This window comes from Muntiacus reevesi, chromosome 1 (assembly GCF_963930625.1).
Source record: "Muntiacus reevesi chromosome 1, mMunRee1.1, whole genome shotgun sequence".
In the NCBI taxonomy this organism is placed as follows: Eukaryota; Metazoa; Chordata; class Mammalia; order Artiodactyla; family Cervidae; genus Muntiacus; species Muntiacus reevesi.
In genome coordinates, this window is record NC_089249.1 from 63194079 (window position 1) to 63214800 (window position 20722).

The 20722-nt window shown below is 46.6% G+C and overlaps 1 protein-coding gene and 2 long non-coding RNA genes across 6 annotated transcripts; 2 read left to right on the top strand and 1 right to left on the bottom strand.

Annotated features, from left to right (window-relative positions):
* Nucleotides 1–120: 120 nt before the first annotated feature.
* On the top strand, nucleotides 121–3603 carry LOC136175798 (uncharacterized). The gene is made up of 4 exons (XR_010664458.1): nucleotides 121–666; nucleotides 1319–2256; nucleotides 3158–3220; nucleotides 3494–3603. It is a non-coding gene; the product is annotated as an uncharacterized lncRNA (long non-coding RNA).
* Nucleotides 3604–3825: 222 nt separating this feature from the next.
* CIMAP1B (ciliary microtubule associated protein 1B) lies at nucleotides 3826–5800 on the bottom strand. 4 transcript variants are annotated; one of them, XM_065946003.1, is made up of 5 exons: nucleotides 5185–5293; nucleotides 4527–4631; nucleotides 4320–4441; nucleotides 4085–4225; nucleotides 3826–3942 (listed from the first exon to the last, which is right to left on the bottom strand). In XM_065946003.1, exons 1-5 carry the CDS (start codon nucleotides 5291–5293, stop codon nucleotides 3826–3828), a joined length of 594 nt encoding a protein of 197 aa, XP_065802075.1. The 4 variants fall into 4 exon arrangements, with proteins under 4 accessions (XP_065802075.1, XP_065802061.1, XP_065802065.1 ...); XM_065945996.1 differs by lacking the exons at nucleotides 3826–3942; nucleotides 5185–5293 and adding an exon at nucleotides 5703–5800 and having other exon boundaries at nucleotides 4025–4225; XM_065945989.1 differs by lacking the exons at nucleotides 3826–3942; nucleotides 5185–5293 and adding an exon at nucleotides 5703–5800 and having other exon boundaries at nucleotides 3978–4441.
* LOC136175790 (uncharacterized) lies at nucleotides 4237–16301 on the top strand. Its single transcript, XR_010664457.1, has 2 exons — nucleotides 4237–4370; nucleotides 15889–16301. It is a non-coding gene; the product is annotated as an uncharacterized lncRNA (long non-coding RNA).
* The last annotated feature ends 4421 nt before the right edge of the window (nucleotides 16302–20722 follow it).

Consider the following 20722-nt stretch of genomic DNA (forward strand, 5'->3'; position numbering starts at 1 on the left):
GCATGTGTCAACGACGCCGCGCTCGCGCAGACGGCCGTGTGCGCGTGCGCCAAAGGCGGAGGTCCGCCGGAAGTTACATAAAGAGGCGGGGCTTCCTCCGCGGTCCTGCCCTTCCGCCGTCGCCGCGTTTGCTCGGCGACGCCCCCAGTCGCCGGATGTGGTTCCCTGTCGCCGGGTGTGGTCTCCGCCCCGCTCCCTAGGCTGGCATGCCTGCGCGCGCACGGCTGCAAGCCTCTCGGGCTTCGTTGCTGCGTCCAGCGGGCGCGGGGGCAGAGGGCCGTGAGCAGTTGGGCCTGGGATGGGGTCTCCGGGTGTAGGGCTGAGCCGGGACGGGGGCACCTCTCTTCTTCCCCTCCCGGAGCGCGGTGACCCCCAGGCCGTCCAGGAGCAGCCCCGTTTCCTTACTCCAGGCTGCTGCCTACGGCGGGCTGTCCGTAGCGGTCAGAGCGGCGGCCCCGCGCCAACCTGCCGAGACTCGCCCCGCGTCCCTTCAAATTGCAGCCCCTGATGTACCCTCGATTGCCGGTTCCCTTGGAGAGGGAGTTACAGAAGGCTTGGGAGGGAGCGGGAGACACCTGGAGCGGCCGTGACTGACCTCAGCGGTGGGGGTCAGGAAGAGCTCGCTCGGCGGGAGGGCCCTGAGAGTTTCCCCAGACCCGGGAACAGGTCGGTCTTGCTCGGATAAAGGTTACCGGGTGGGAATGGAGTGGGGAGGCTGGATCTTGGTCGCGGCAGGGTAAGACTGGGCTGCTGAGATACTGAGGGTCAGGCTACCGAGTTAGAGAAGAGGATTCGGGCTACATTAATAGATCCGTGCCAACAGAGAGGCCACAGTCACACGGGGACCTCTGTGGAGAGGCTCCATAGGCTCCAGGGCCTGTGCCGGCTAGGGACTGCGGCCTCTCTGTACTTCTGCCTGCCATCTTTGCAGACGGGCTGTCCACTGCCTTCTTACTGAGGATGGGGGCTATGTGTGGGCGGCTAAGGGGTCTGCAGGTGATGGAGATCCTGGAGCTTCCTGGGAGATGTGGGGGAGGCTGACGCTCGGATCAGTCATGAGGGACCGGGGACCCTGAACATGGAAGGTCAAGTGCCCTGTGAGATGGGATGACAGGTGCATCAGTCAAGTCACCCTCTTGAGTGGGTGGTCAGGCATCCTGTTATGTGGGACACTGATGCTGGCTTTGGGTCAGATCACCTGTGGTTGTATGTTCATAGCTCAGGAGTCTTTAACACGCAGGAGGCAAACCCTGGTCAGGTCATCAGTGATGAATGGCCGGCTGTTGATGGTGGCTGTCACATCTCTTGCTTCCTCCAGGAACCCATCTGCAGGAACCAGCTTCCTGACCCACAGTACAGCACCAGCAGCCCACTCATTCCTGCAACCCTTGTATCTGGCCAACCTCCCCTGCAATAGGACTCCCGGTGACTCTCAGTTGCCTCTGATCAGTGACCCCATTACTGACCCTGACCAAGGACTCATCAGCAACCTTGACAGATGTCCAAAATCATGACCAATGACAGGACTGATTCTGATAAGTTCTCACTAGTGGCCCATCAAATATATGGATCAACATTCTATGACCCAGTAATGATTGATCAGAGGCCCATCGGTTATTTAGACCAAGTCCCTATTAGTGACTTTATCAAATTTCCATTGATGGTCTTGACCAAAGTCCAATGACCCATGAATAACTGATCAATATCCTCCCTAGTGATCCTTCAGAGATTCTGGCCTATGTTTTCCATCAATAACTGAGATCGATGACCAATTAGTATTCTGCCTGTACCTGCTCTGGTTTCTGGGTAACAATGAATTCATGAATAGACTAGTTTATACAAGGTACCCCCATGTACCCCATTATCACATCTGTTGCTAACTTATACAGGCTAGGCAAGGATGCTGAGTACACCTGCAAAGTCACCTCCCCACCCCCATATTTCTCCTCACCATCCCTGGTTAGGCCTCAGCTGGAGTTAAGCATTTACTGGTTTTTCCAGTAATTGTGTATGGATGTGAGAGTTAGACTATAAAGAAAGCTGAGCACTGAAAAATTGATGCTTTTGAGCTGTGGTGTTGGAGACGACTCTCGAGAGTCCCTTAGACAGCTAGGGGATCATAGCAGTCAATCCTAAAGGATATCAGTCCTGAATATTCATTGGAAGGACTGATGAAGCTGAAGCTCCAATACTTTGGCCACCTGATTCAAAGAACTGACTCATTGGAAAAGACCCTGATGCTGGGAAAGATTGAAGGTGAGAGGAGAAGGAGACAACAGAGGATGAGATGGTTGGATGGCATCACCAACTCGATACATAGGAGTTTGAGTAGGCTTCGGGACTTGGTGATGGACAGGGAAGCCTGTCATGCTGCAGTCCATGGGGTTACAGAGTTGGACACGACTGAGTGACTGAACTGAAGCTGAACTGAGCAGTGTAGTGGGTGTCCAGCTGAAGAGGGAATGGAAAATAAACTGTCCTGGTGCTTATTGCTAGGGTCACAAGTCTGGGGGGTGGAGGGAGAGGAGTACCCAACTCTTCTCTTGGGAGTCCTGTCTGGGGAACTGAAGAAGAAGCCGAATAACTTGGTCCTGTTATTGGGGGCTGAGGTGAAGGGAGATTCAGGTTCTGTCCTGGGGAGTGAGAAGCCTGGGTCCTGCCTTTGAGGGCTCTGTCTGGGCCAGGCTTAGGTCAGGACCTGCTGGTGGTGGTTTGCCTCTTTGAGGTCAGAGGTTCTGGCCTGGAGAGGGAAGTTTCAACCTTGCAGCCACAGCCAGCCAGGGCAAGTGCCAGGACTCTGCCTTGGGGCATTTGTCCCCAGGCTATTGGCACCAGGCTTCTGGTCATGCCAGCTGCTGCCCAGACTTGGCCAGAGCCGGGGTCAGCACCACAATTCTCTACCAGATGGCCAAGAGCATGGCCCCTCGGCATGGGTGGTAAGGTGGTGCAAGCAGCACAGAGGGGTGTTCCGACAGCAATGGGGTACCCTCGGCGTCAGTGACAGTGGTGGGTGCTGCAGCGTTCCTGGGGGCAGGAAATTTCTGGGCGTGACCTCTGTGTCAAGGGGTGGCCACCCCTCCCCACACACGGATTTGTGCGCCCTGTGTGCCCAGTCCGGGACAGCACATGAGAAGCCCTTTATGTCTCCTTGCTTCAGGTGGATCAGCCCCGGCAGCTGCTTGGACTCTGGCTCCCTCCTCGGGACTGGTCAGCAGGCGCGGTAGGGGCAGATGGGGCCAGGGGGCCTGGGGTCACTGGGGCTGCTGCTACTCTGGGCTGCGACGCACACCTGGTACCTGTCGCCGCCCTGGGTCCGCGTCGCTGACGCCAAGTGCACATGTCCCGACCCCGGTCCCCTTTCTCTCCTGTGTCTGCCTCTCAGTCCCGTGTCCCGTGTCCCGTGTCCGAGTTGGGTACGCCTCTCCCTCCATCTCCCAGGCTTGGGACCCCAGCAATAGGAATCGGGACAGTTTATTTTCCGTTCCCTTTTCAGCTGAACCCCCAGCCTCGGCCTCACTACCTGACCCTGGGCAGAACCTGTCCTGTTCCGTGGCCCTCGCCCGTTCTTTTCCGAGCCCAGGCGGTTCTGCCTGGTCTTGCTGCGGGTAAGAGCCGGGGGACTGCTCACTGCGCCTGAGCCGCGGAGGGGCGGGGCCCCCGACTCGCGGGGCTCTGGGCCAATCACCGCCTGGGGGGGCGGGAGGACTGGCGCACTTCTGTCCTGACCAATCGCGAGGGCCTGCGGGAGCCTGGACTCCGCCCGCCCGCCCGCCCGCCAGCGGCCGCGAGCGCAGAGAGGCCGACACGCTGCTGGTTCCAGAGGCTTTAAGAAACATCTGCGGGGCAGCGCCCGCCCAGCGGGTCATCGTCCGCGTTGGTCATCATCGGGGCCAGGTAGTCCGAGTGCCGGATCCCGAAGGTCCAGCCGCGAGGCTTCCGGTGCTGCGGACCCAGGAGACGTCGCTGGCCTAGTGCTGTCAGCAGGCCTTGGGCTCCCGGCCCCCAAGCTCGCTACTCTGACTCTCTATCCCGACCCGGGCCCCTTTACCCCGCCTCCGACCCTTGACCCTGAACTGCAGACCACCTGGTCCACGTTGTAGGCTGCAGGGCCGGGATTCTGGGTGTTGCCTTGGGAGAGCGAAGTCCGCGCCAGCATCGAGAACTGGGGGGCCCGGGGCTTGTAGACCCCAGGGTTCACCACGTGGTAGGCGCAGGGCCCCGGGGTCTGCGTGGGGTGGGGGCAGGAGAGGCGCTGTGTCCAGCTTCCAGGCCCGCGGACCGCCGACCCCTCGCCGCGCCGTGCGGGCATCGCCCCCCACCTTGCTGAGGTCCTCGCAGAAGCTGCCCACCGCGCTGCGGCCGTAGATGGAGTAAGTCGGCGCCGACACTTTGCCAACTACGCGCGGGCCCAGGAGCGAGGGTATAGTGTAGGTCCCGGGGCCTGCGGGGGCCAGCGAGGGTGGGTCTTTGCGGACTAGCCGTTGTCCTCGCCGCTGCCCGTGCAGGGTGGGCCTTCTTGGGCTCACCTGGGGTTTGCGACTCCAGGCGGAGGCCCCAGTTTCGGGGAGCGATGGTGTGCCGGGGCGCGCTGGGGTACGCTGCATTCCCGGCTCGCTCCGGGAAGTACCTGCCTGCGGGGAGGACCAGGGCGTGGGCCAGAACTGGGTTGGGGACCTAGTCGGGACCCGCGCCGAAGTCCAGGGATTAGGGGGAATCCGAGCCACGATTTGTCAAAGCCCAGTGAGGCTTGGAGCTGTTTTGAGGTCCGGGGCGGGAGGGGGGGAGCTGAATTTGGAATGTTAGTGTGCCCAAGGGGGACTCGGTTGGGGGGGGGCGGTTCCCGAGGGGAGGCAGCTAGGCGTTCGGGAGGCCAGGGCCGCAGGTTCCTGACCGGGTCCGGGAGTGAGGAAGGGCGCTGCGTGCCGCGGGCGGCCGAAGATGGAGTACGCGGGGGCGCTGTCGAGGCCGCGCACGGTCATGCGAGCGGGCACCAGGTGGCCTGGCCCGGGGCCGCACGACGTCTGCTGCGTCGGGAGGCGCGCGCCGAAGGTGAAGGCCGGGGCGCGGGGCCGCGAAGGGTCGTGCAGGATGTAGCCTGCCGGGCGCCCCAGCATCACCAGGGGCCGCCCGCTCCCCTGCCGGGCAGCCCCCGCCGGCTCCCCGCCCCCGGCCCGCCGCTGGTACCGGTGCTGGGTGGTAGCTTGTACTTGGGCCCCGGGCCGCTGTAGAGGGCTCCGATGGGGCCGCGGGGCCGGTGCGGCCGCCACGGGCCGACCCAGACGTCAGAGCCCATGGCGCGGTGGGAGCGCTTGCGGCCGTCAACACCTGCGGACAAAAGGTGGCGGCCCCGGCCCCTCCGCCCGGGCTCCGGGGACGCACTCCCGGTTCCCTCCAGATGGGCCCGACTCCGGGACGGGGGAACGCTTATCCCAGGTGCGGAGAAACAAACGGCAGCTTTCCTGACTCCAGAGTGGCGCGGGGCAAGGACAGCTTCGAGGCCTTCTCCCATCCCCCAGCCCCAAAATGAGTTTAGCAGGGGTGTATGTGTGCGCACCAACTTTGGACGTAGCACTGCGGGAGTGGAATTCCCAGGGGTTCCGGAGAACTGAGATATTTTAGGAGCATTGGGGGAGGATAATGGGGCGAGGGGGAGGGAGGGGGGGACCTGCTACCCGAGGGGGGCCCAAAGTGGATGCACTGACCTGTTCCTGTGTCTCCTGGCTGGGAAGGCAAGGTGGGGTGTCTGGATCCCCACCGCTGCAGGGCGCAACTCCCAGACCCCATTGTGTCCGGGTCGCGCCTCCTGGCAACCGGACTGACCGCCCCACCTGGCCCCGCCCCCAGCCTCTCCTCCTTGGAGTCCATGGCAGCGGCAGGCGTCCTGCAGGCTGGGCCAGGGACCAGAGCTCGGTCCACAACCCTTCCCCAGGCTTCAGTCCTCCCATCCCGGAAATAAGTCTGCAGACAAAAAACAGTGCGTGAATGAAGAAGCTGCTATGTGTAGAGAGAACTTTGCCTGTATTTAAACGCGTGGAATGCAAAAGCAATCATGTACTGGGCCACAAAAAAGCCCAATACAATTAGTAGATATAAACTATTATTTATAGGATGGATAAGCACAAGGTCCTTCTAGATAGCCCACGGAGCCATATTCAATATCTTGTGTTAAACCATAATGGAATGTAAAGAAAAAAAAAAGAAAAGAATATATGTGTGTAATTGAGTCACTTTGCTATAAAGCAGAGATTGGCACATTGTAAATCAACTATACTTCAATTTAAAAAAAAAGTTCATACAAGGTGAATAAATAGATATAATAGGACACATGATTTGATCACAATTCAAAACAATTCTAAGCAAACAGTATAAATGTTTTAAAAAATGGTTAAATATTTAGAAATTAACAAATTCTCTTTGAAAGCTAGCAGCCAGGGGTGCCGAGGGAGCCAGAGGGCTGTGGCCCTTGCCGGGGACCCTCCAGCGGGCCCAGGGGGATGAAAGTGGCTCGAAGTCCAGCACATGCATATTGAAGCACATTAAAGGATTTAATATGTAGCACAGGAGCAGTTAATGCCAAAATGCAAGCAGTGGTTGATGCACATTCAGTGAGTGGGGCAGTTTGCCCTTCTCCCGCTGCAGAGATGGCAGAAATTAGTTGAAGGTGTTGGTCAATGAGGGAAAAATGAAAGTGAGCACCACCAAGTGCTGACCTAGAACAAGGATTCCAAGGAGTTTCAAATGCTGCTGTGATTATACAGGTTCCAGAGAGAATTGCTGAGGCAGGAAGACATTCCAGTCAAGACCAACAAACCATCACCTTATACAGTCATCTCCCTTTAAGCCTCTGGCACTAAAAACACCACCTCCTGTGCTTACTCTAAGTGAAAGACAGCTATATTTTCTGAATTTAGAAAGACCTCCTCCAAACCCTCAGAAATCTGTGCAGTTGGTAAGCTAAAAAAAGATTGCTTTATGAGAGAAAATGTGATGTGTGCGTGATAAGTGACTTCAGTAGTGTCTGACTCTTTGTGAACCTATGAACTGCAGCCCACCAGGCTCCTCCGTCTATGCGATTCTCCAGGCAAGACTGGAGTGGGTTGCCATGCCCTTCTCCCAAGAGATCTTTCTGACCCAGGGATCGAACCCACATCTCTTAAACGTCTCCTGCATTGGCAGGCAGGTTCTTTACCACTAGCACCACCCAGGAAGCCCAGGAAAGAAAATGCTGTTGGCCGAAATTGACAGCTGGTCAGAACTGACTCCATACCTGTGCTGCGTGGTGGGTCTGCTGCTGCCGCTTCTGATCCACATCTTGACAAGGTCAGGTGTGGCATTTCAAATACAGATAGAACAACTAGAGGAACTTTGGATGATATAAGTCTTGTAGATACAGCTTCATTAAGATGACAGATAAACTAAATAGATCAACTTCTGGAAGAGGAGAACAAAGGCCTGCTAAAAGAGAAATGGTCATGGATCCAATTACTGTAGTATTCTGGCTGCTTAAGAGCTGGCTCTGGTTTTGCTACTCAAGGTGACCTCAACTCTCAAAAAGTATTGTCTCAAGAGCTGGGAATATGGAGAATTTGTAAACGTCTTTGTTTTTGTCTGCATTGTATGTTGATTTACAGCCCACACCTTGAAGATGTATTTCTCTCAGAAAGGAGGGGAGAACGACTTATATTTGCAGAAGTAAAAGTATATTCTGTCTTCTGACTGTATTTATGCCTTTAACCAGTTCTGCCATAACACCTACTTAAAATTCTCCCTTTGCATGTTTTGTAAATAGGATCTAGGTTTTTAAAAAAATTTTTAAGGGATTTTTTTTTTTTGCCTCATCAGTTTGCACAACTAATTCCATGAGTGGGAGAGAAAGTGTATAGAAGATGGATTTACAGAAGTGTCTGTCAAGGAATCATAGTGCTTTCTTTTGTCTTGTTTCTCAAACACTATGAAGCAATTTAGTTAATAGACATTTTTGCATCCACATTTCAACATTAATACTCCTGAAGTCATGGTCTGCTGTCAGATTTAATGAAATCAAGCCATCTTATGTTTCATGATCACCTTAAATAATTTCTAACATTTTGAGCAGTTTATGGGCAAAATGTGCTTTTTAATTTTTATTTTAGTTTTGCAGATGGTTTTTTCTATATAAGTACATTTTTACTAAGTCCATGTGTGAATGATTAATGATTTAAAAAGTTACAGAATAAAATACAAATATAGTGTATTTAATAAACTGTCAACCTAAACAAAAATCCAAAATCAGTGAGATAGAAAACTAAGAGTAGCTGTGAGGTTTCTGTTTTAAAAAGCTGCAGGGTTTTTTTTTTTAATATTCTTGAGAAGCTGAGAAAGGCCAGTTTCTTGAGACTGATGAAATGGGACTGCTGACGAAAACCGTTAAACTCTCAAAAAAGATGAGAGGACACAAGTGTAGCCTGCACAGAGACACACTAAATTTTTCTATAATACTTCAATTTAAAATTTTTTAAATAAATTATTTTGTTTCCTTCAGAAAGATACTCCCAAGTGTAATTTCTGCATCATATGTTCTATTTTTAATTTCTTGAGGAAATGGTACTGCTTCCCATCCTGGCTGCACCAGCTTACATTCCGCCAACGGTGCACAAGCGCTCCTTTTTCTCCACATTCTTGCCAACTCTTATTATTTCTTGTCTTTTTGATAAATCATTCTGACAGGTATGAGGTAATATTGTGGATCTGATTTGCATTTCCCTGATGATGTATGATGTTGAGTGTCTTTTCAGGTTTCTGCTGGCCATCTGTGTATCTTTTTTGAAAAATGTTTCTTCAGGTCTTTTGCATGTTTTTCCTTATTTTTTCTTTTCTTTTTTTAAAAAATTGAAGTATAGTTGATTTACAATATTATAGTAGCTTCAGGTGTACGGCATAGATATTCAATATTTTCCTACCCATTTAAAAATTTTTTTGATATTGTACAAGCTGTTTATATATTTTGGATATGAATTCCGTATTGGTTATATGGACTTCCCTTATGGCTCAGGTGGTAAAGAATCTGCCTGCAATACAGGAGACCTGGGTTCGATCCCTGGGTTGGGAAGAAACCTGGAGAAGGGAAAGGCTACCCTCCAGTATTCTGGCCTGGAGAACTCCGTGGACTGTAGAGGCCAGGGGGTCACAAAGAGTCTGACACGACTGAGCGACTTTCATTCACTTGGTGATGTTATTTGCAGATATTTTCTCCCATTCAGTATGTTGTCTTTTTTATTTGTTTAAATTTCATTGGGGTATAATTTACAATGTGTTAGTTTCAGGCATACAGCAGAGTAAACTTGCTATACAAATGCACGCATCCATTCTTTCCAAGACCCTTTCCCATATGGGCCACTGCAGAGTGCGGAGCAGAGTTCCCTGTGCTATATAGTGGGTTCTTATTTGTCACCTGTTTATATGATATAGTGGGTTCTTATTTGTCGCCTGTTTATGTGTATAGTGGGTTCTTATTTGTCACCTGTTTATATGTATAGTGGGTTCTTATTTGTCACCTGTTTATATGATATAGTGGGTTCTTATTTGTCACCTGTTTATATGTATAGTGGGTTCTTATTTGTCACTTCTTTATATGATATAGTGGGTTCTTATTTGTCACCTGTTTATATGTATAATGGGTTCTTATTTGTCACCTGTTTATATGATATAGTGGGTTCTTATTTGTCACCTGTTTATATGTATAGTGGGTTCTTATTTGTCACTTCTTTATATGATATAGTGGGTTCTTATTTGTCGCCTGTGTATATGTATAATGGGTTCTTATTTGTCACCTGTTTATATGATATAGTGGGTTCTTATTTGTCACCTGTTTATATGTATAGTGGGTTCTTGTCACCTGTTTATATGTATAGTGGGTTCTTATTTGTCACCTGTTTATGTGTATAGTGGGTTCTTATTTGTCACCTGTTTATATGTATAGTGGGTTCTTATTTGTCACCTGTTTATATGTATAGTGGGTTCTTATTTGTCACCTGTTTATATGATATAGTGGGTTCTTATTTGTCACCTGTTTATATGATATAGTGGGTTCTTATTTGTCACCTGTTTATATGATATAGTGGGTTCTTATTTGTCACCTGTTTATATGTATAGTGGGTTCTTATTTGTCACTTCTTTATATGATATAGTGGGTTCTTATTTGTCGCCTGTGTATATGTATAATGGGTTCTTATTTGTCACCTGTTTATATGATATAGTGGGTTCTTATTTGTCACCTGTTTATATGTATAGTGGGTTCTTGTCACCTGTTTATATGTATAGTGGGTTCTTATTTGTCACCTGTTTATGTGTATAGTGGGTTCTTATTTGTCACCTGTTTATATGTATAGTGGGTTCTTATTTGTCACCTGTTTATATGTATAGTGGGTTCTTATTTGTCACCTGTTTATATGATATAGTGGGTTCTTATTTGTCACCTGTTTTATATGATATAGTGGGTTCTTATTTGTCACCTGTTTTATATGATATAGTGGGTTCTTATTTGTCACCTGTCTTATATGATATAGTGGGTTCTTATTTGTCACCTGTCTTATATGATATAGTGGGTTCTTATTTGTCACCTGTTTTATATGATATAGTGGGTTCTTATTTGTCACCTGTTTTATATGATATAGTGGGTTCTTATTTGTCACCTGTCTTATATGATATAGTGGGTTCTTATGTGTCACCTGTTTTATATGATATAGTACTGTTTATTGCTTCCCAGGTGGCTCTGGTGGGAAAGAACCCACCTGCCAGTGCAGGAGACATAGGAGACTCAGGTACCATCCCTGGGTTGGGAAGATCTCCTGGAGGAGGGCATGGCAACCCACTCTAGTATTCTGGCCTGGAGAGTCCCATGGACAGAGGAGCTTGGGGGGCTACAGGCCATGGGGTCGCAGAGTCAAACATGACTTAGTGACTCAGTGCACACGTGGCAATCCCAGTCTTCCAGTTTATTCCTCCCGCCTCACTCCCTACCCAGTAACCAAAAGCTTATTTTCTACGTATGTACAGTAACTTTTGGTTTTGTAGATAAGTTCATAGGTAAGCTTTTTAAAGATTCCACATATAAGCAATATCTCATGATATTTGACTTTCTCTGTCTGACTTACTTCACTCAGTGTGATAATCTCCAGGTCTTCCCATGTTGCTGCAAATGGCATTATTTTGTTCTTTTTTAATAGCTAAGTGATATTCCATTGTATTGATATATATGTACCCCATCTTCTTTATCCATTCCTCTGTTGATAGGTACTTAGGTTGCTTCCAAGTCCTGGTTATTGTGAATAGTTCTGCAATGAACACTGGGGTGCATGTGTCTTTCCAAATTTTGAGTTTCTCTGGATATATGCCTAGGAGTGGGATTTCTGGTCCATATGGTGGTTCTATTTTCAGTTTTTAAATGAACCTCTGTACTGTTCTCCACAGTGGCTATATTAGTGTGCATTCCCACCAACAGTGTAAGATCCAGCATTTGTTGTTTGTAGATTTTTTTGATGATGGCCATTCCACCAGTCTAAGGCGATGCCTTATTGTAGTTTTGCTTTGCATTTTTCTAATAATTAGTGATACTGAGCATCTTTTCAAGTGCTTTATAACCATCTGTATGTCTTCTTTGGAGAAATGTCTATTTAGATTCTCTGCCTGGTTTTTGATTGTGGACTGGTTTTTATATATATATATATATATATATTGAGCTCCATGAGTTAGTTGTATATTTTGGAGATTAATCCCTTGCTGGTTGGTCTGTTTGCAAATATTTTCTCCCATTCTGAGGGTTTTCTTTTCTTTTTGTTTATAGTTTCCTTTGTGTGCAAAAGCTTTCATGTTTAATTAGGTCCCATTTGTTTTTATTTTCATTATTCTAGGAGGTAGATCAAAAAAGATCTTGATGTGATTTATGTCAGAGAGTGTTCTCCCTATGTTTTCGTCTAAAATTTTTATAATATCTGGCCCAACATTTAAGTTTTTAATCCATTTTATTTTTGTGTATGGTGTTAGAGTGTGTTCTGTTCTTTTTGTTTTATTGATGGTTTGTTTTTAAAGAAACTGCCAAGCTCTTCCAGAGTACTGGCACCGTTTTACATCCCACGTGGAACTTGGTTTTTTTTTTGGCCACACAAGGTAGCATGTGGGATCTTAGTTCTCTGACCAGGGGTCGAACCCACACCGTCTGCAGTGGAAGCAGGGAGTATTAACGACTGGACTGCCAGGGAAGTCCCATTTTTTTTTTTTTTTTTTTAAGTCTCATGTTTTTAAAGTCACTGTTAGGCTGCTGAGCTTCATCCACATTCTTGATTAATTAATCCATTTTCACTATTTATCAAACAATACCAGCCAGTGACATTAGGCACAGTTGAGTGTCACAAGTGAATTACAGATGTAGTTATTAATGAATATGATCAGATATAATCTAGCCTTGAATTATTAGTGGATATAATGTAGTTTTAAATAACTACTTAAAATTTTATAGAGTTGATATAAAACTCTTATAGGAAAACATAGGCAGAACACTCTCTGACATAAATCATAGCAAAATCCTCTATGATCCACCTCCAAAGGTAATGGAAATAAAAAAATAAATAAACAAATGGGATCTAATTAAAAGTTTTTCACAACGAAGGAAACTATAAGCAAGGCGAAAAGGCAGCCTTCAGAATGGGAGAAAATAATAGCCAGCGAAGCAACTGACAAAGAATTAATCTCCAAAATATACAAACAATTCATGCAGCTCAATACCAGAAAAATAAATGACCCAATCAAAAAATGGGCCAAAGAACTAAACAGACATTTCTCCAAAGAAGACATACAGATGGCTGACAAACACATGAAAAGATGCTCAACATCACTCATTATCAGAGAAATGCAAATCAAAACCACAATGAGGTACCATCTCACGCCAGTCAGAATGACTGCTATTAAAAAGTCTATAAACAATAAATGCTGGAGATGGTGTGGAGAAAAGGGAACCCTCTTACACTGTTGACGGGAATGCAAACTAGTACAGCCACTATGGAGAACAGTGTGGAGATTCCTTAAGAAACTGGAAATGGAACTGCCATATGATCCAGCAATCCCACTACTGGGCATACACACCGAGGAAACCAGGATTGAAAGAGACAAATGTACCGCAGTGTTCATCGAAGCACTGTTTATAATAGCCAGGATATGGAAGCAACCTAGATGCCCATCAGCAGATGAATGGATAAGGAAGCTGTGGTACATATACACCATAGAATATTACTCAGCCATTAAAAAGAACATTTGAATCCGTTCTAATGAGGTGGATGAAACTGGAGCCTATTATACAGAGTGAAGTAAGTCAGGAAGAGAAACACCAATACAGTATATTAACACACATATATGGAATTTAGAAAGATGGTAATGATGACCCTATATGCAAGACAGCAGAAGAGACACAGATGTACAGAACAGACTTTTGGACTCTGGGAGAAGGCGAGGGTGGGACAACATGAGAGAATAGCATTGAAACATGTATACTACCATATGTGAAATAGATGACCAGTGCAAATTCAATGCATGAAGCAGGGGCATCCAAAGCTGGTGCTCTGGGATGACCCAGAGGGATGGTGTGGGGAGGGAGGTGGGAGGGGCTTCAAGATGGGGAACACACGTACAGCCGTGGCTGATTCATGTTGATATATGGCAAAACCACTGCAATATTGTAAAGTAATTATCTTCCAATTCCAAAGAAAGGCAATGCCAAAGAATGCTCAAACTACCGCACAATTGTACTCATCTCACACACTAGTAAAGTAATGCTCAAAATTCTCTAAGCCAGGCTTCAGCAGTATGTGAACCGTGAACTTCCAGATGTTCAAGCTGGTTTTAGAAAAGGCAGAGGAACCGAAGATCAAGTTGCCAACATTCGCTGGATCATCAAAAAAGCAAGAGAGTTCCAGAAAACATCTATTTCTGCTTTATTGACTACGCCAAAGCCTCTGACTGTGTGGATCAGAATAAACTGTGGAAAATTCAGAAAGAGATGGGAATACCAGACCACCTGACCTGCCTCTTGAGAAACCTGTATGCAGGTCAGGAAGCAAGAGTTAGAACTGGACATGGAACAACAGACTGGTTCCAAATAGGAAAACACCCTGCTTATTTAACTTATATGTAGAGTACATCATGAGAAATGCTGGGCTGGAAGACGCACAAGCTGGAATCAAGGTTGCCAGGAAAAATATCAATAACCTCAGATATGCAGATGACACCACCCTTATAGCAGAAAAGTGAAGAACTAAAGAACTTCTTGATGAAAGTGAAAGAGGAGAGTGAAAAAGTTGGCTTAAAGCTCAACATTCAGAAAACTAAGATCATGGCATCTGGTCCCATCACTTCATGGGAAATAGATGGGGAAACAGTGTCAGACTATTCTTTTGGGCTCCAAAGTCACTGCAGATGGTGATTGCAGCCATGAAATTAAAAGATGGTTACTCCTTGGAAGGAAAGTTATGACGAACCTAGAGAGCATATTAAAAAGCAGAGACATTACTTTGCCAACAAAGGTCCATCTGGTCAAGGCTATGATTTTTCCAGTGGTCATTTATGGATGTGAGAGTTCGACTGTGAAGAAAGCTGAGCGCTGAAGAATTGAGGCTTTTGAACTGTGGTGTTGGAGAAGACTCTTGAGAGTCCCTTGGAATGCAAGAAGATCCAACCATTCCATCCTAACGGAGATCAACCCTGGGTGTTCATTGGAAGGACTGATGCTGAAGCTGAAACTCCAATACTTTGGCCACCTAATGCAAAGAGTTGACTCATTGGAAAAGACCCTGATGCTGGGAGGGATTGGGGGGCAGGAGGAGAAGGCAACGACAGAGGATGAGATGGCTGGATGGCATCACCGACTCGATGGACATGAGTTTGAGTAAACTCCGGGAGTTGGTGATGGAGAGGGAGGCCTGGCGTGCTGCGATTCATGGGGTCGCAAAGAGTCAGACACGACTGAGCGACTGAACTGAGCTGAATTGAATTAGCTTCCAATTAAAATAAATTAATTTTTAAAAAACTAGGGAAAAAACTATCATATGACCCAGCAATCCCACTACTGGGCATATATCCTCAGGAAGCCATAATTGAAAAAGACACATGTACACCATTGCTCATTCTAGGACTACTTACAGAGGAGTGAAGTAAGCGAGAAAGACACAAACAAATTTCATATAGTAATGCATATATATGAAATCTAGAAAGATGGTACTGATGATCCTATCTGTAGGGCAGGAAAGGAAATGCAGATATGAGGAACGGACTTACAGTCACAGTGGGGAAGGGAGAGGGTGGGATGCCTTGAGAGAGTAGTATTGAAACATACACTACCATATGTGAAATAGACAGCCAGTGGGACTTTGCAGTGTGATGCGAGGAAGCCCGCGCTGCCGCTCTGTTACAGCCTAAGGGGTGGATGGGAGAGGAGGTGGAACAGTGGTTTAAGAGGGAGGAAGTGTGTGTAGACCTATGGCTGATTCATGTTGATGGATGGCAGAAACCGTAATATTGCAAAGTAATTATCACACAGTCAAAAGGAAACTAAATTTTTTTTAAAGTCAAAAAATATTTTATACAGTTGAGGTTAAATTCGAACACTATTTCTGAAGTGCCTCTCTAAACCTGCGGTTTTGGAGGATGCCATGCAAAACACCCACCTCCGGAGGGCGCTCTGGACCTGTTCTGCTCCCCCAACCCTGCCAACCACCATTGTGTGTCTAATTGTTCAGGATTTGTTTATCATCGGTGAAATTTTTTGTAATATTTGGCAAGGAGGAAATTTAGCTTCTTGTCAATTGTCTTTGTTCTTATTTGTCACAGATTTTAAAACAAGTGCTTGTGGTATGACTTCTACAGGGGCTTCCCTGGTGTCTCAGATGGTGAAGACTGCCTGCAGTGCGGGAGACCCAGGTTCCATCCCTGAATCTCCAGTACTTTGGCCACCTGTTGCGAAGAGCTGACTCATTTGAAAAGATCCTGATGCTGGGAAAGACTGAAGTTAGGAGGTGAAGGGGACGACAGAGGATGAGATGGTTGGATGGCATCCCGGACTCAATGCACATGAGTTTGAGTAAACTCCGGGAGTTGGTGATGGACAGGGAGGGCTGGTGTGCGGCAGTTCATGGGGTCGCAAAGAGTCGGACACGACTGAGCAAGTGAACAACAACAATGACTTCTACCTTCAACATTTTAATCAGTGTCATGGGAAGCACCCTCCTCTTCTCCCACTTTGAACTCAATGCTTCTAAATAAAAAATAATTTTATTTTTTTTTCTCAACTATTTCTTCTTAGTTACTTGTTTATTTATGAAATATTGGTTGTTGATGTTAACAGTTAGCCTATTGATTCTTAAAGGGATTTCTCAGTTGTTGATCATGAATCTAGATGTTGCTTTCCTCTTCAGGAGGCTTAGCAGAGAACTGACCTGTCTGGACTGTGCCTTTCTGTTGAGGGACATCAGGCCTCGGCTGGTGCTGGTGTTCTACTGCCGGGACCGTCGTGTGCAGCCTTGGTTCTCGGTAGGCACACTCCTGAGGGCTGTTCCTGGGCCTGGACCGTCTTTGATTCATTTCTTGTTTCTTGGAGAAATTAACATGCCTAGTCCCTCTTGAGGAAACTACAAAGATATAATGTGATGAGTGCTCCCAGTCACCTTCACTGGTGGGACCTCACACGGTGTCTTCAGAACATCGACAGCTGGCCCGTGCTGCAGAATAATGACAGTTTGGGGACGGTGCGTTAATATTTATAATTTTAACCATTTGTAAGAGGGGTGGCAGAAGATGAGATGGTTGGATGGCATCACCGACTCAATGGGCATGAGTTTGAGCAAACTCTGGGAGATAATGAAGGACAGGGAAGACCGTGTGCTGCAGTCCATGGGGTCACCAGCAGTAAGACCTGACTTAGCAAGTCAACAACAACAACAAGGGGATACTTCAGTGGCATTAAATACATTCGTGATGCTGTATACCCATCGCCACAATCTGTGCACAAACTTTCATCACCAAGATAAACTCTGTTCCTGTTGAACAATAACTCCCCTCCCCTCTCCTACCCCTTAGTAACCTCTAATCTCCTTTCTGTCTCTCTGACTCTGACTACTCGAGGGACCTCATTTAAGTGCTATATTTGTCTTTTGTGTCTGGCTTATTTCACTGAGCATAACGTTTTCAAGGTCTATTCATGTTGTAACCTGTGTCAGGATTTCCTTCCTTTGATGACTGAGCTAGTGTATATATAAGATCAGGATTTTTTTTATCCGTCTGTTGATGGACATATGGACTGTTTTTCCTTTTGGCTATTCTGAATAATGCTGCTGTGAAACTACATGTGCATATACTTGTCTAAGTGCCTGTTTTTAATTCTTTTATGCACATACCTAAAGTTGCTGGGTCATATGGTAATTTCATGTTTGGCTTTTTGAAGACCTGACAAATTGCTTTTCACAGTGGTTGAACAGTTTCACATTCCTACCAGCAATATATGAGAATTCTAGTTTTTATACATCCTCACCAACTCATGTATTTTCTTTTCTTTTTTCATTAAAAGCACAATATATTTCAATAATGTGTACTGTGTTTCCGATAAATGATCACAATTTACTTTCCAAAACCAATATATCATTTAACAGGAGGAACCTAAATTTCACCTTTGCATTAATACAGTATTTTATAGTAAGCTTCATAAGCTTTTGAAATTTTGTTAGTTGTTTACTTGCTGCTTTTATAGTTCTCCGTTTGGTCTTTTCTTTTTTACTTATTTTACTTCTTTTTAACTTATTTCTTTACTCACTTCTTTTTTTGGTTGTGCTGGGTGTTTGTGACTGCGCCCAGGCTTCCTCTAGCTGCGGTGGGCAGGCTTCTCACTGCAGTGGTTTCTCTTTTGTGGAGCTCGGGCTCCAGGCACGAGCTTCAGTAGCTGCAGCACACGGGCTCAGGGGCTGGGGTTCACCGGCCCTAGAGAGTGCAGCCCGCAGCAGAGGTGGTGCAGGGGCTTAGTTGTTCCACGGATGTGGAATCTTTGAGGACCCAAGACTGAACCTGTGTTCCCTGCATTAGCAGGTGGATTCTTTCTTTGGGGGGCGGTGCAGATTCCTATCCACTGAACCGCCAGAGAAGCCCCTTTCTCCTTCTCTTGCCCTGTTCTGTTACAGTTTGACAAGTTTCCTTAGTGTTATGTTTAGATTCCTATTTCATTACCTTTTGTACATCAGCTATAGGCTTTTGCCTTCTGGTTACCTTAAAGAAATAATCTTTTTCTTTTTTTTTGCCACACCATGTGGCATTCGGGATCCCTGATTAGGGAGTAAACCGTGCTCCCTGCCGTGGAAGCATGGAAGTCTTAGTATCTGGACCACCGGAGAAGCCCTTCTATCTTTTAAGTTCATAGCTGTTCCAGTAAATGTGAGGGCTTTCCAAAGCGCTGATAGTGGTGAAGAACCTCCTGCCATTGCAGGAGACATAAAGACTCAGACTCAGAACCTTCCCCCGGGTCGGGAAGATTCCCTGGAGGAGGGCTTGGCAACCCACTCCAGTAGTCTTGCCTGGAGAATCCCATGGACAGGGGAGCCTGGTGGATTACAGTCCATAGGTCACAAAGACTTGGACAGGACTGAAGCGATTTAGTGGCAGTGAATGTGAAGTGACACTTCATTGTTGTGTGCGTATGTGTTTTAATTTAAGTCAATTAGTTCAGTTCAGTTGCTCAGTCATGTCTGACTCATTTTGACCCCAGGGACTGCAGCACACCAGGCTTCCATGTCCATCACCAACCCCCAGAGCCTGCTCAAACTCATGTCTGTCAAGTCAGTGATGACATCCAACCATTCCATCCTCTGATGTCCCCTTCTCCTCCTGCCTTCAGTCTTTCCCAGAATCAGGGTCTTTTCAAATGAGTCAGTCTTCACATTCGGTGGCCAAAGTAGTGGAGCTTCAACTTCAGCATCAGTCCTTCTAATGAATATTGAGGACTGATTTCCTTTAGGATGGACTGGTTGGATCTCCTTGCAGCCCAAGGAACTCTCAAGAGTCTTCTCCAACACCACAGTTCAAAAGCATCAATTCTTTGATGCTCAGCTTTCTTTATGGTCCAACTCTCACATCCATACTTGACTACTGGAGAAACCATAGCTTTGGCTAGATGGACCTTTGTCAGCAAAGTAATATCTCTGACTTTGAATATGCTGTCTAGGTTTGTCATAGGTATTCTTCCAAGGAGCAAGAGTCTTTTAATTTCATGGCTGCAATCACCATCTGCAGTGATGTTGGAGCCCCCAAAAATAAAGTCTGTCACTGTTTAAATTGTGTCCTCATCTCATTGTGTCCTTAAATTGTGTCCTCACCTCATTGAGACGGGCTCAATAAAGGACAGAAATGGTAGGGACCTAACAGAAGCAGAAGATATTAAGAAGAGGTGGCAAGAATACACAGAAGAACTGTACAAAAAAGATCTTCATGACCCAGATAATCATGATGGTGTGATCACTCACCTAGAGCCAGACATCCTGGAATGAGAAGTCAAGTGGGCCTTAGGAAGCATTACTACAAACAAAGCTGGTGGAGGTGATGGAATTCAAGTTGAGCTCTTTCAAATCCTGAAAGATGACGCTGTGAAAGTGCTACACTCAATATGCCAGCAAATATGGAAAACCCAGCAGTGGCCACAGGACTGGAAAAGGTCAGTTTTCATTCCAATCCCAAAGGAAAAGGCAATGCCAAAGAATGTTCAAACTACTGCACAATTGCACTCATCTCACATGCTAGCAATGTAATGCTCAAAATTCTCCAAGTCAGGCTTCAACAGTACGTGAACTGAGAACTTCCAGATGTTCGAGCTGGATTTAGAAAAGGCAGAGGAACCAGAGATCAAATTGCCAACATTCGTTGTATCTTAGAAAAAGCAGGAGAGTTCCAGAAAAACATCTATTTCTGCTTTATTGACTATGCCAAAGCCTTTGACTGTGTGGGTCACAACAAACTGTGGAACATTCTTCCAGAGATGGGAATACCAGACCACCTCACATGCCTCTTGAGAAATCTGTATGCAGGTCATGAAGCAACAGTTAGAACCGGACATGGAACAATGGACTGGTTCCAAATTGGGAAAGGAGTACAACAAGGCTGTATATTGTCACCCTGTTTATTTAAGTTCTATGCTGAGTACATCATGAGAAATGCTGGGCTGGAGGAAGCATAAGCTGAAATCAAGATTGCTGGGAGAAATATCAATAACCTCAGATATGCAGATGACACCACCCTTATGGCAGAAAGTGAAGAGGAACTGAAGAGCCTCTTGATGAAAGTGAAAGAGGAGAGTGAAAAAGTTGGCTTAAAATTCAAAACATTCAAAAAACAAAGGTCATGGCATTTGGTCCCATCACTTCATGGCAGATAGATGGGGAAAAGAGTGGAAACTCGTGGCTGACTTTATTCTTCTGGGCTCCAGAATCACTGCAGATGGTGATTGCAGCAATGAAATTAAAAGAGGCTTGCTCCTTGGAAGGACAGTTATGACCAACCTAGACAGCATATTAAAAAGCAGAGACATTATTTTGCCAACAAAGGTCCGTCTAGTCAAGGCTATGGTTTTTCCAGTGGTCATGTATGGATGTGAGAGTTGGATTATAAAGAAAGCTGAGCGCCGAAGAATTGAGGCTTTTGAACTGTGGTGTTGGAGAAGACTCTTGAG

Excerpts from the sequence above, each read along its gene's own strand:
- CIMAP1B (XM_065945989.1), bottom strand. The coding sequence starts at position 5,784 with ATGGGGTCTGGGAGTTGCGCCCTGCAGCGGTGGGGATCCAGACACCCC. Across the intron at positions 4,632-5,702 it reads GCCAGGAGACACAGGAACAG|GCAGGTACTTCCCGGAGCGA; the intron begins GTCAGTGCATCC and ends TCCTCCCCGCAG. Across the intron at positions 4,442-4,526 it reads CCTGGAGTCGCAAACCCCAG|GCCCCGGGACCTACACTATA; the intron begins GTGAGCCCAAGA and ends TGGCCCCCGCAG.